The sequence below is a fragment of the Zophobas morio genome, unplaced genomic scaffold (assembly GCF_036711695.1).
Source record: "Zophobas morio isolate AGI-343-1 ecotype UQ-CSIRO unplaced genomic scaffold, CSIRO_AGI_Zmor_V1 ptg000010l, whole genome shotgun sequence".
In the NCBI taxonomy this organism is placed as follows: domain Eukaryota; kingdom Metazoa; phylum Arthropoda; class Insecta; order Coleoptera; family Tenebrionidae; genus Zophobas; species Zophobas morio.
This window is the reverse complement of record NW_026972115.1, coordinates 2365757-2380379: the sequence shown is the minus strand read 5'-3', so window position 1 is coordinate 2380379 and position 14623 is coordinate 2365757. Positions and strand designations below refer to the sequence as shown.

The following is a 14623-nucleotide window of genomic DNA, read 5'->3' as shown; positions in this document are numbered from 1 at the left end:
AGTATGTTTTGGTCAATATAAAACTATTATTATTTATAATATTATGATAATTACTTATATTTACAAAACTAAAAGTACCTTAAAAGATAATTTGCAAAATCCAGCTCATTTGCTTCTTGCAGCTTGTTCAGATATGCATCCTTCAGTTCAATAAATTTTTTCTCATTAGTCTCATTTAAAATTCTTTTCATTTCTTGCTTCATTTGTTTTCTCATTGTAACATCATGGATTTTTTTTCCTTGGATATTCCAGTTCTTTACAATGTGCCATGAACACAAAAGTCTTTGTGGTTTGTTTGTCATCACTTTAATCCATGCATTGTAATACTTGGGATCGTCATCACTCATAAAATATTCAGGTTTAATATCCTGCTGCATTTTTATCCTAAGAGCACCTAAAAACACTTCTTGTACTTGTTGGTCTAAACGATTTGATAAAAAGAAAGCAACTGGGAATCTTGCATTTCTATCATCTTTAATCAGCATAATTGTTAAGTCCAGTCCTTTTTTGTTTGTCCCATGTGTACCATCCATGCAAACAATCGTCGTGAAATTTCGAAGTTTGTCTTCCATTGCAGAGTTCATAAAGGCTAAAGCAAAATCTTCTTTCTTGAGAATATCATGAGTCTCTCCTATGATAAAACCATCACCAACATAAATAATACCACCACCACCACCACCACCACCACCAAGAATATAGAAATAGTTACTTCCCAACAAAGCGAAAAAATATCATTTTTGTACAAAAATATATTATTAAACAGTACAATAAATGTTGGACAACATAACATGTATCATGTGAATAATAAAAAAATTGGTCGAAGGTTATTTTCACAGAACTTCCCTCGCTTCAGAAGGGTAAATAACACGCCCTCAATCCCTGCGCCTCGAGGATGTAAATTCCAAGCGGGCACGGTCTGAACAAATGCGGACAATATGAAATATATTTAAAGCAAATAATCAGTTGGAAACAATGTGTTCTTAATTCCTAGTACTTGTTTAACTTTAACAGTGTTGTTTATGTTTATGCTTTGAACGAATTTGACCATTAGCACGTCATATCATATCAGCGCCGGCATTGAAGTACGTAACGGTGGCATTAAATGCATGCATATGTATTAAAAGAAACTGATATTTGATTGATTTTGTCTCTTCAACACAGAAGAGAGGACCAATTAATTAAGTAAACATACTCGGTTTTTTGCCCAAAATGTATACCTAGATAATAGCAAGAACAAAATAAATTGACTGATTCATTTTTTTTTTTCAGTCACCGGGTATAAGGTAATGTAAAACTGAGAAATCGAATAATCGAACAATAAAAAAATCGAAACATCGAAATCTCGATTAATGGAGAAATTGAAATATTTAAAAACCGAAAAATTGAAAAAACAAAACTTTCAATCGACCAAAAATTCGAAAAGATCAAAAATTGAAACATTACACATCGCAAAACTGAAGAAATAAAAAATTGAACAAAAATGGAAAAACCGTAAGAAATAAAAAAAAAATAAAAAACCCAGACGAAAAACTGCAATTGAAGAATTTCAAATAACATCTAAAATCGTAAAATTGAAAACGTATTTTTTTTTAATTATTATTATTTCATATTTAAAACGAAATCTAGAAAAATCGCAACTCAAAAATTGGAAAAATCGGAAAATTGAAAAGCGGGATTTAGTTGGGCTGCACTCAAGGACTACAGAAAAGTCCCGTCAAAATAACCTTCGACAATTTTTTTTCATTGAATGTTAACAAAAAACTGCATCATTTTATTTAGTAAACAGCTGCTTAAAGGTCAAAGTCTGTTTCATAAAGCATAAATAATTAGGTCAACGGCATCTGTTTATGTATGTCCTTATATCTGTGGTATAATCAGTAAAACAGCTATTTGGTAATTATTCTTGCACTCCTGAATAATTCATGTTTCTATTTTTTATTATTCTTTTAACTAGTTCACCATAATTTTGAATACTAATGCGTGACGGAATAGCACGCTTTTGTAATGTTAATTGTTTCAAACTAAATAGCATTACTTTTTTTCTTTAATTGGTCGGATAAGAAAAATTCACAACTTTTACTAATTACTAAAAGTTTGATGACAAGAAAGACAAATTGTAGATCATTTAAAAAGAACTTCTTGTAAGTTATATAAATAGAAAGAAGATCAAAATAGGTGTCACGTCGCAGTCTATATTTAGATTACAAATAGTAGTCTCCAAACTTCACACAAAAAGTACCAAGCATGCGCAGTACAGCAATCCATAGTGTTTACTTCTGTTATACAGTGGACGCCGCTTAATGTGATCACTTTGGGACTTGGACAAACTGATCACACTAACTGACTGATAACAATAAGCGAAAACCACCATCAGAGACACTAAAACTTGAAACAAAGCAAAATCATGAACAAGACAGTGTTCATTATGCTGGTAGATGAAGGTACATAAACATTAGAATTTATTTTTAATTATGGTTATCATTCTGAGAAAGGAACTCTTGATTTCCTTTGGTTATTCTAGAAATTTGTTAAGAAAAGGCTGAGATTTTTTTTCCTCTGATAAGCCGAGATCTCGTCGTTTTGACGTGCTCAGTTTTACATAAGTACTACTTAAATTTAAAACAAAAAAAAATCGTTCATTCAAAAGACGAAAACGCACTGATTACTAAAGTCTGTCACTGATTGTGGGTCTATAAAGTGAGTACTATAAGCGAATGTACCTTTTGCGAGCAATGAATGTTCATTAAAACACAATACTAGTTTCAGTCGTCTCGCTTCTCCTAAAAAGCAATTCCCGCTTGTAGAAGAATTGCGAGATTGATCACAATAAGCGAAATATTGATCACAATAAACGGAAAAACTGTAATGCATTGGTATTGCGTGGGCCCGTTCCAAGCCATTTTGATCACACTAAGCGGTTGATAACATTAACCGTGATCATATTAAGCGGCGTCTACTGTATTTTCGAACAAGAGGACCAACTGTGACGGATCAAAATAAAATTTAGCTGAAATAAATCTAGCAAGCTCCACCTAACCTAAAAATGTAAACATACAAACGTGGCAAAAACACTATTACCAACTGAATTTTGTAAAGCATGGCCAACTCTAATTCCCTTTTTTCACACACGCATCTCCCGCTTTGTAATTTTGTTTTCAATAAACATGACCCGATTCATCTTGCTTGTTAAAAATAATTAAAAACTAACAAGCTCCCTTTCAAAGAGAATATTAAATGAGTAAACATAAATGTTGCATACACAGCATTTGAACTGATTGCGTGTCGCGCATGCGCACCGAGGGGGAGAATTCAAAAAGTGGGTCCTGTTTTGTTTATTTATGAGAGCGGAGTTCCTGCTGGAATTACCGGGAGGGGGCGAGGGCCAGACGAAAAAGGGGCGATATGGGCGAATGACGGGGTATTGTGGGAGCAGGGACGATAAGAATGATTGTTTTTCAACAATGGATGACAACCCCACAATGCGTATTGTTAACAAGTGAAAAGCGGGGGTGTCAACACCAATGTCAAATTTTCGCTAGGGGTGCCAATCGCACGGCGAAAAAGTTTTGTAAACATTGTTATTTACATTCTCATTACAAAAATATCCACCGTCTCGGGTTTTTCTTTACGTCAAAACGACTTCAATTTGTCGGTTTTAAATCATAATATACTGGGTGGCAGTTTTTAAAAGCTATATACACAGTGAAACAGCCAGCTATTTAAACAAGTTTCAAGGTCGCATCTGTCACACCCCTGACAGTGTGAAATAAAAGCGGTAAATTTAAAAGCACGTTTGTTATAAACAAAAAAACAACTTGTCAAATTTATTGCCGACTTATGTGAACTGCAGAATTTTCTCAACACACGAAAACGCAAATTCTGAAATCAAATGTTGGTACATAAAGTGAAACTTGGAAAAGAGGAAACTCAACCACATAACTTGAACAAACAAAAAACGCTGACAACCTCGACCGGTCATTGAATACCTGGCCAGAATTTTTTGCTGGAATACAACTGGTCGCCGGTACCGGTTAACTTCAAATTTTAAAATTTAATAGCGGAAATAAAGTTTAACGACGGTTTTAAGTTTACGTCTACGTGTAACAATTTTCCCCTAGATTACTTATTGTTTCAACATAAGTACATTTTTTCTAAAAGGTAATTCAAACTACAGTTTAGAAAATAATGGTATTTACTTTATCACAAAATGTAAATAATTTATACAAAAAATACATATAGGTAGCTCTTTTGCTAAATAAGCACAACTAACTAAACGAAATAAACATTTCAAGTTTCAACACAACCAAACCTCAGAACGACGCCGAAAATTTAACAAAAGAGCTAATACATATCAATTGCACAAGCCACTAAATCAACTAATCAGTCTATAGAAATCATTACAAAATAGAGAATCTTAAAAGCAGACACTGGGTTCCTCGAAACATTTTCCACTTAGAAATAAACGAGACAGATTCGAAAAAATCACAAAACGCAAAAATATTTTGTCTCTAAACTAACACGCAACTGTAGAAAAAAAGCGAAATTGTAATATACAACAAGAACTAAAAACCATATTGTTACAATATAGACTCTTCGTATGTACACGTGTTCACAGAACACACTATTTACTCTGATTAATAGTATTATTATTATTATTATTACTCATTTGTGGTTTATTGGCACCTTGGGTACCATTGACCGCGTTTTGAGGCCTCGGTATGTTCCGCACAGGCCCTAACGTCAGCATCGTGGTGGCGCCCAGCGCCGCCACATTGCCCGGATTCCGCCCATTTATAATGGGCAGAGCGAACATGCCGTCTGGTCCCGACGTCGGTAAAGGAATATAGTTAAAAATGCCCATGGAACTGAGTTTCTGGAAGATCCCTGGTTGCTTGAGATTGATCAAAGGCACGCCGATTTCACACATGCCGCTGTTCGTTTTGTGGTAGTTTTGCCGGTGCTTGCTCAGACCCATCGCGTTGGGGTACTCCGCTGGACAGAGGTCGCACTTGAAGGGCAGACCTTGTCTCTGGGGGGGCTTCTGCTGGGAGTTTGCCGTTTTCATATGCTGGGAGACTGGGGAAGTGTCGTCGGTTAAATCGACGGTGGGAAGATGAGGTTCTTGGCCGGAGTTCGCAGCCTGGAAAATCGCATAACCTTATACATTGCTAACCCTGGAGCACGGCTGTAGAATAGATATGTTGAGTATCTTTCATTCATTCACGTTCCGGTAGGTGGAATTAGTAATTTACACAACTAGTTCGGGATAGCCTGCTTCCCGCATGAACGCTTGTTTGCGGCACGACCGAAGGGAGTGCCGCATTTGCGTGAATGCGGGAAGCAGGCTCACGAACGTGTTGTGTACAATATTTTTTGCAACGAATAAACCTTTAAACTGAAGAAATTAACTGTGAGCTATTTATAAACAATGGCGCCGTCAACACATCACAATGTTGACACTACGCGAGTATTTTAAGGTTACCATGGCAACGGGAAGTTAAAATGCACGTGTGCGGGAAGTTCCACTCCCGCACCCTGGTGAATGCACGAAAGCCATCAAAAAAGATGAGTGCAAAAAATTTCTTTCCGTACCAGTTGGCCATGACGCGCGTTTTCAAATGGGTCCCTCTTACGGTACGGTAGAGGCATTAATTTTTGCCACATCAAAAGGACACGATTCTACCGACATAAATGACAACTTTGACATTTAATCAAAGCATTTAATAATAATTTTTATGTTAAACGTTCAATCTTTTGGAAGCGTCTTTGACCATTGTTTACACTAGCTACTATGCGACTTCTCTGAAACCGTTTTTGCAGAACCCTCATACAACGCCCCTGCCCTGATCGCGTTCCTACTCTTCAAATGTTATGAGAAATTAGTGTTGGGCATAATCGACATATTTTACTAATCGAATGAATCGAAATAATCGTTTAAAATAATCGAATAATCACTCGAAAATTCGATTATTGTCCAGTGCGCATGCGTGGCTTGACGAAATCTGAATCGAACATTCAATTACGATTTATTTATTGATTGAAAATAGTTTCATTGTCAGTGGTCCGCATTCTTTTCCCTTAATTAATATTTAGAGACGTTCGTTATTTTTTTTTCTCTGATATATGCTTTTATCGTATTCTTTTCTCACTCACTGTAATCAAAATTTTAGAAACCGATTGGCTTAACAAAAGGGAAATCATACGGCCCAAAATGTTTGTAAATTCTTATATTATGTAGTTATTTATATTCAGTCACACTTGTAACACACTACCACCAACCTAACAAATGAAATTTACTAATGATTTCGATTATTTTCTACGGTTAGTTGCCTGAATCCGAATGTTCGAAATCTCGAATCGTAATCGGTTCGTGTACTCGTGCGCAATCGAAACGAAAAACGAAACGAATAATCGAATAAACGAATGATTTCTAAACGATAATCGAATGATCGATTATTCGGGTATAATCGAGATATCTCGATTATATCATTCGTAATCGCCCAACACTATGAGAAATGTTTGTACAACATTTGAAGGTTAGGTAGGAACGTGATCAGGGGTGTTGTATGAGGTTTTTGTGGGGGCGGATTCGGCAAAATCGCGGTGGCTAATGTAATCAATTACCGAAAAGTTCTTAACCAGTACATTGTCAACTTGTTTTTCGAAGGAATCTGTGTTTATCTGGTCATCGCACATGCTTGTTTAATGATTGTTTACATGAAACAATAGTGCCAGAAATATCGAACAAACCTGCGGTTGCCGAGGTTTGTTATGTATAAATGTACGTTCCTCTCTGAGTTGGCGATCTCGTTAAACCAATAGTCTAAGAGCCAGTGGCCGGCTACCTGTATGTAATTGACCAGACCTCGAATTTTGTACAGAGAGTCTCCTCGATCCAACATACAAGGGGTGGGGACTTACTAAGCCCAGCGCGGCTGGCGCAGCTGGATCTCAGGTACGCCAGGTATCAAAAAATGACTAATTTTAAATGCATTTGACCACGTCTGCCATTTGGAAATTTTAAAATATATGTTTATTTTTATTAAAAAGTAACCATGGCAGACCATTATCACGCGTCTAACATCGTGGCAGACAATTCTGAAAGTGCCAAAAAATATAAAATTTTCAAACTAATTTTGACCAAGTCTGCCATTAACATATTTTGTTTATTGTAGTCTTAGAATATTATATTTATCACGGCAGACGTTTTTATTGAGTATACACTTCAGCAGATAACAAAATCTTAACTACTACCCGAGCAGATATATAAAAATGACGCATTATATCTTACATTTATTTCATCTGCTTTGTGATTAAATTTATTCATCTATTGTTGTTTTTAAAAATTGATATTTCTGTAGGAATTCACATATCGTATCCGATAACTCCTGTACCTCTAGCTTTATGTCATTTAGATGATAGTATTTGTAAAACAGTCAAATCCGTACTTTCTAAATGTCTGGAACCAAATATTGGTCAGGAACCACCTCACAATACAGATGCATTTTTAATTGATGGGTTTTTCATTCTTCATTCTATGAAAGAAGTACCAACAACATTAGAAAATATTTCCAAAAAATGTTTGCAGATAACAAAATATCTAGCACGAAGAATCGACGTAATTTTTGCATCCATCTATAAAAGACAATGAAAGAAGTCTACGACATGAAGCATCGTTAATTGACTTCACAATTTCTGGGCCTGACCAGGTACGACCATCAGATTTTACAAAAGACGAAATTTAAAGAACTTGTCATTGATTTCTTTATTAAACATTGGTGTAGTGATGAACTGGTATGTATCATTTGTCGGTAATCAACTGATACATTTGAACTTTCGAAACTGTCATTCTTATCGAACTGTTAATGATATTATACAATCAAATATCAATTTTTAAAAACAACAATAAATTTAATTTCAAGCAGATGAAATAAATGTAAGATATAATGCGTCATTTTTATATATCTGTTCGGGTAATAGTTAAAATTTTGTTATCTGCTGAAGTATATAGGTACTCAATTAAAACGTCTGCCGTGATAAATATACTATTTTAAGACTACAATCAACAAAATATATTAATGACAGACTTGGTCAAAATTAGTTTGAAAATTTTATATTTTTTGGCACTTTCAGAATTGTCTGCCACGATGTTAGACGCGTGATAATGGTCTGCCATGGTTACTTTTTAATAAAAATAAACATATATTTTAAAATTTCCAAATGGCAGACGTGGTCAAATGCATTTAAAATTAGTCATTTTTTGATACCTGGCGTACCTGAGGTCCAGCTGCGCCAGCCGCGCTGGGCTTAGTAAGTCCCCACCCCTTGTATGTTGGATCGAGGAGACTCTCTGTACAAAATTCGAGGTCTGGTCAATTACATACAGGTAGCCGGCCACTGGCTCTTAGACTACAATTTAAACAGTAATTTCTATCATAATACATCAACTAGAAGTAGAATGACAGTTTTGGCAGCCTGTCAGTTGTCAATTTGCCATTGCAGTAGTGGAAAATTTCATTCATAAAGATGTTAGTGTGTAATCGTAATTCACAGATGGCGAAACGATCTAAAGCGCGCCAAAGCCGCCTAGGACACCCAAATTTTATTCCACCAAATTTCCCTTAGTGTACCAACCTTATATTCTACAGCCGTGCCCTGGAGTAACTCGAGCCTACAGCGGCGGCGCCTCTTCGGCGTCGAACACACCGGCTGCACCCCTGTGGCACCAGGCTCGTCCAGGAGGACACCATCACCGCCATCATCACCGCCATCATCACCGCCACCACCTTCACCACCATCTACACCATCTTCGCCACCACTGCCAGCATGTTCGCCACCGCTGACACCACTGCCACCCTGACCAGATCCGGGGACCACTTCAGGGAGTGGAGGATTGTCAAGAACAAGAGCCTCCAACTTCTTAAAGTGGTGCCTTGTAAAAAGACGGATCTGGTCAAGGTCACGTGGTGTTACAGAGCGTTTTATGTGGAGCCTATAGCATTTTAATGTGGTAAATTTGTAATTCATAATTAAAATCAATATACCTGGCGAACTCCCTGACCAGACCTGAAGGTAGTCCCCTGGCACGCTGAAATTCCTGGGGACAAGTCTTAATGAACTGCACCAAGCGATCACGACGGGTTTCCAGGACTTGTCCACGTTTGGAATACTTTAACATAAAATATTTCATGTATTTATGTGATTATTAAATAGATTGAAATTGTAACCATTGTTTTTGATCAAAGAAGAAGGCAAGATGCCAAAGCACACAACTTCACACTTCAAGGCAAAGACTGAACCCACTGAACCACAGACTACGACTGAACCACAGAACTTCAATATAAGAAATGATACCTAATTACCTACGTTGTTAAGGGTCCCCAGTCGTCGCCCGCAAAATCGGTTTCAGTGAGAAGAATTATTTTTTGTAACTATGCAACCCAAAGTACGGATGCACGGCAGGTAGCGACCCAAGAGAGGAGAGATTATGGTCACTTTAGGGAGTCCGTCATAAAATGCAAATCGGTAAACAACACCAGACAAGCTTATTTATTTTAAAATGAAGGGTACAGGGAAATAACCCATCGAAATCCATTTCTATCTATTTTGAAAGAAATTGAGTTGGAAGTTTAAAATGCTGCGGAAAATAGATTGAGAAACCCACAAGGTTCAGTCTAACACAACTTTTTATTTTCTTTATAATGTTTTAAAAATACATAAAATAAACTGTTTATGTTCAAATATAACAGCAAGAAAAATTGGTGGAAAGTTGTTTCGACAGAACTTCCCTCGCACGTAAAATACAATGAAACATATCCAGCATTTTCGAGTTAAATTTTTACTTTAGGTACACAATTTTGTGATGAAATCATCAACATTTTGCAAGGACACGTAAATCAATGTGGATTAGACTAAAAATAACAGTATTCCAAAAATTTATTAATTTTTTTGAGCCACCTAGGTATATAAGCAAATCTAAAAAAATATGAATGCAATGATAAATTACAAGTAAAAGCTCATCATATTTTGCACATTTTTAGTAGAATTTATTCAGCAAAATTTTGAGATGATGTTATCAATTTTTTAGTAGCATAATCCTGAACTTGTGGTTTATAAATACATTATTGAGATTTTTCGACTTTTCGGTTTTTCGATTTTTCAACTTTTGATGTTTCAATTTTTCAGTATTTTAATTTTTGACATTTTCAATTTTCCCATTCTTCAAATTTTTGGATTTCTCCATTTTTTTATTTTTCGATTTCTCAATTGTCCGATCTTTCACTGATACGATTTCGCAATTTTTCAACTTTTCGATATTTTAATTTTTCAATTTTTAAAATTCTAGATTTTTCGATTTCTCCAGTTTTCAGTTCTTCTATGCATATTTCAGTTTTTCAATTTTCGGAATTCATTATATTTCTGATTTTCCATTTTTTTTTTAATTTTTCGATTTTCCAGTTTTTCGATGTTTCGATTTTTCAATTATACGATTGTTCAATTTCTCGATTTCTAAATTTTAGATTTTCCGATTTTAATTTTTTTTTATTTTTTCATGTTTGGACTATTTATTATTGCTAAAAATAAAAGTAAAAAATAACTACAAAAATCGTGACTAAAAATATGTACCTAAAAATTAATAGAAAATAGAACACATTGCTGCTAAAACATAAAAATTAACTGTACTTTCCCAAAAAAAACTATTGCTTGATTACTGTTCCACTAGTATTGCTAATTTAGGACGTTAGTATCAAACGCAGTGAAAGTATTAATTCTTAGTTAAACAAAAAAATAGTTGAGTGTCAAAGTCGAGTGAAACATGTGAGACGTGTGTAAACAAAAGCATCTAAATAATAACTATTTCCCGCAGAATTTCTGGAGGCTTATAGAGTCGACATTGGCCTGAGCGCGCTCAGGTCTGTGGATCATACAAGTTCTCGGGCGATGATGTATCTAATAACGAGGCAATTGAAATACCTGATATGTCACAGCGCAAAAAGTATTTCTCAAAAAACTTTCAAACCTTGATGTCTTTTTAATCGAACAAAACACAATTGGCGAACGCAATAATCCAGAATGGTGCGCAGAAAAGTCCTTTAGACTAGCCGAACGTTATTTTGGTAAAATTTATATGGCCATCATAAAAGTAGTTGACCGCAAATAAATACCCCCTTTGTGTGGTTCGCACTAAGCTTACCGGTTGGCAATAAATCATCTTCTAAACATTTCTTGCTCATATTTAACAGGGCCGGCTTTCAAAGCGAGTGGTTATTTCGGAACCCTCAGCGGCTGCAGGTAGTAAATAAATAGTGGAGTGGTAGATTTTCATATTTAGTGAAAGCCGCCCCTGAACGAAACCACAAGAGCCGGTCGAGCTGCAGTGGACACGTTATTTACGACCCTAAAACCTTTTCTATTGTAAACAACTTAACTTCGACACAATGGGATGATTTTATGATGGCCATATAACCTTATAACTCTTGGTTCACTATAAATACTTTTAGCTTACGAACATTGTTGAAACTCTTTTACAAGTCGACTTCTTTCATTGCTAACATAATTTGAATTAAAAGTATGCAAATTTTTATAATTTTATACATTCTACTAAAACATTTTCTTACAAAAAATTATTCCAGTATTTTTTACTAATCTGTCATTCTATATATAAATCAATACACAAAACTGACAAGATTTAGATTCTCATCACTTCACTAACCACTTATTTACCTGAACAATCATATTTATTTAAATTTAATTTTTTGATACTCTTTTCCGCACCTCCTATGAGGTAGAGTATTATAGGCACGTTTTTTACGTGATATCTCCAGTAAACCTATTCCAATATTACTATTTATTCCTGTGTGTGTTTATACTAGAAGGGGAAAAGATTTATATGAACTACACATGACGCGAATGCAAATAAAAAATGTTAATTGTACAATCTTTTCTTTCCAATTTGTCTAATGGGTTGATTTGTTTAATAACGAGAATCTACTCTCTCCGGAAGTAAGGCATAAAATAAAATTTTTCTCTCTATCTATTTCGCTCTATCATATTATTTTCCCAAAATTTATCATCTCGTTGAATTAAGCATTATTTAAATTGGACATTTTATATATTTCTAAGATAGCGTTTTTGTTTATTAAGCCCTCTGGCGATGCCGGTAAAAATGTACAAACCGCATTGTCTTATTGTCAGTTTGGTCTTACTGCAAAATGCTTCAGTTGCCCTTGTTTCATTTTCTATGCAAAGATTTTGGGCGAATACATGCTGAACTAGATTTGCAGGGATGTAAAATGTTTTTCACAGTACAGTAGGATTAGCCGTGTTACTTGTTCTCTCATTTTGTAAATTTTACCAAAATAACGTTCGGCTAGTCTAAAGGACTTTTCTGCGCACCATTCTGGATTATTGCGTTCGCCAATTGTGTTTTGTTCGATTAAAAAGACATCAAGGTTTGAAAGTTCTTTGAGAAATACTTTTTGCGCTGTGACATATCAGGTATTTCAATTGCCTCGTTATTAGATACATCATCGCCCGAGAACTTGTATGATCCACAGACCTGAGCGCGCTCAGGCCAATGTCGACTCTATAAGCCTCCAGAAATTCTGCGGGAAATAGTTATTATTTAGATGCTTTTGTTTACACACGTCTCACATGTTTCACTCGACTTTGACACTCAACTATTTTTTTGTTTAACTAAGAATTAATACTTTCACTGCGTTTGATACTAACGTCCTAAATTAGCAATACTAGTGGAACAGTAATCAAGCAATAGTTTTTTTTGGGAAAGTACAGTTAATTTTTATGTTTTAGCAGCAATGTGTTCTATTTTCTATTAATTTTTAGGTACATATTTTTAGTCACGATTTTTGTAGTTATTTTTTACTTTTATTTTTAGCAATAATAAATAGTCCAAACATGAAAAAATAAAAAAAAATTAAAATCGGAAAATCTAAAATTTAGAAATCGAGAAATTGAACAATCGTATAATTGAAAAATCGAAACATCGAAAAACTGGAAAATCGAAAAATTAAAAAAAAAATGGAAAATCAGAAATATAATGAATTCCGAAAATTGAAAAACTGAAATATGCATAGAAGAACTGAAAACTGGAGAAATCGAAAAATCTAGAATTTTAAAAATTGAAAAATTAAAATATCGAAAAGTTGAAAAATTGCGAAATCGTATCAGTGAAAGATCGGACAATTGAGAAATCGAAAAATAAAAAAATGGAGAAATCCAAAAATTTGAAGAATGGGAAAATTGAAAATGTCAAAAATTAAAATACTGAAAAATTGAAACATCAAAAGTTGAAAAATCGAAAAACCGAAAAGTCGAAAAATCTCAATAATGTATTTATAAACCACAAGTTCAGGATTATGCTACTAAAAAATTGATAACATCATCTCAAAATTTTGCTGAATAAATTCTACTAAAAATGTGCAAAATATGATGAGCTTTTACTTGTAATTTATCATTGCATTCATATTTTTTTAGATTTGCTTATATACCTAGGTGGCTCAAAAAAATTAATAAATTTTTGGAATACTGTTATTTTTAGTCTAATCCACATTGATTTACGTGTCCTTGCAAAATGTTGATGATTTCATCACAAAATTGTGTACCTAAAGTAAAAATTTAACTCGAAAATGCTGGATATGTTTCATTGTATTTTACGTGCGAGGGAAGTTCTGTCGAAACAACTTTCCACCAATTTTTCTTGCTGTTATATTTGAACATAAACAGTTTATTTTATGTATTTTTAAAACATTATAAAGAAAATAAAAAGTTGTGTTAGACTGAACCTTGTGGGTTTCTCAATCTATTTTCCGCAGCATTTTAAACTTCCAACTCAATTTCTTTCAAAATAGATAGAAATGGATTTCGATGGGTTATTTCCCTGTACCCTTCATTTTAAAATAAATAAGCTTGTCTGGTGTTGTTTACCGATTTGCATTTTATGACGGACTCCCTAAAGTGACCATAATCTCTCCTCTCTTGGGTCGCTACCTGCCGTGCATCCGTACTTTGGGTTGCATAGTTACAAAAAATAATTCTTCTCACTGAAACCGATTTTGCGGGCGACGACTGGGGACCCTTAACAACGTAGGTAATTAGGTATCATTTCTTATATTGAAGTTCTGTGGTTCAGTCGTAGTCTGTGGTTCAGTGGGTTCAGTCTTTGCCTTGAAGTGTGAAGTTGTGTGCTTTGGCATCTTGCCTTCTTCTTTGATCAAAAACAATGGTTACAATTTCAATCTATTTAATAATCACATAAATACATGAAATATTTTATGTTAAAGTATTCCAAACGTGGACAAGTCCTGGAAACCCGTCGTGATCGCTTGGTGCAGTTCATTAAGACTTGTCCCCAGGAATTTCAGCGTGCCAGGGGACTACCTTCAGGTCTGGTCAGGGAGTTCGCCAGGTATATTGATTTTAATTATGAATTACAAATTTACCACATTAAAATGCTATAGGCTCCACATAAAACGCTCTGTAACACCACGTGACCTTGACCAGATCCGTCTTTTTACAAGGCACCACTTTAAGAAGTTGGAGGCTCTTGTTCTTGACAATCCTCCACTCCCTGAAGTGGTCCCCGGATCTGGTCAGGGTGGCA

The 14623-nt window shown here is 34.9% G+C and overlaps 1 protein-coding gene across 4 annotated transcripts in view; it reads right to left on the bottom strand.

Annotated features, from left to right (window-relative positions):
- Positions 1-14623, bottom strand: part of LOC135126133 (uncharacterized) — a 29881-nt gene that overhangs the window by 1079 nt on the left and 14179 nt on the right. For 2 of the 4 annotated variants that reach the window (XM_064051959.1, XM_064051960.1), the window contains exon 1: positions 79-659. The exons of 1 other annotated variant lie outside the window; for it this stretch is intronic. In XM_064051959.1, the coding sequence (XP_063908029.1) occupies positions 79-584 (506 nt within the window). In that variant the 5' untranslated portion in view covers positions 585-659. Of the gene's footprint in view, positions 1-78; positions 660-14623 lie in introns of those variants that run through there. One more of the 4 variants, XM_064051961.1, reaches the window with a different exon arrangement.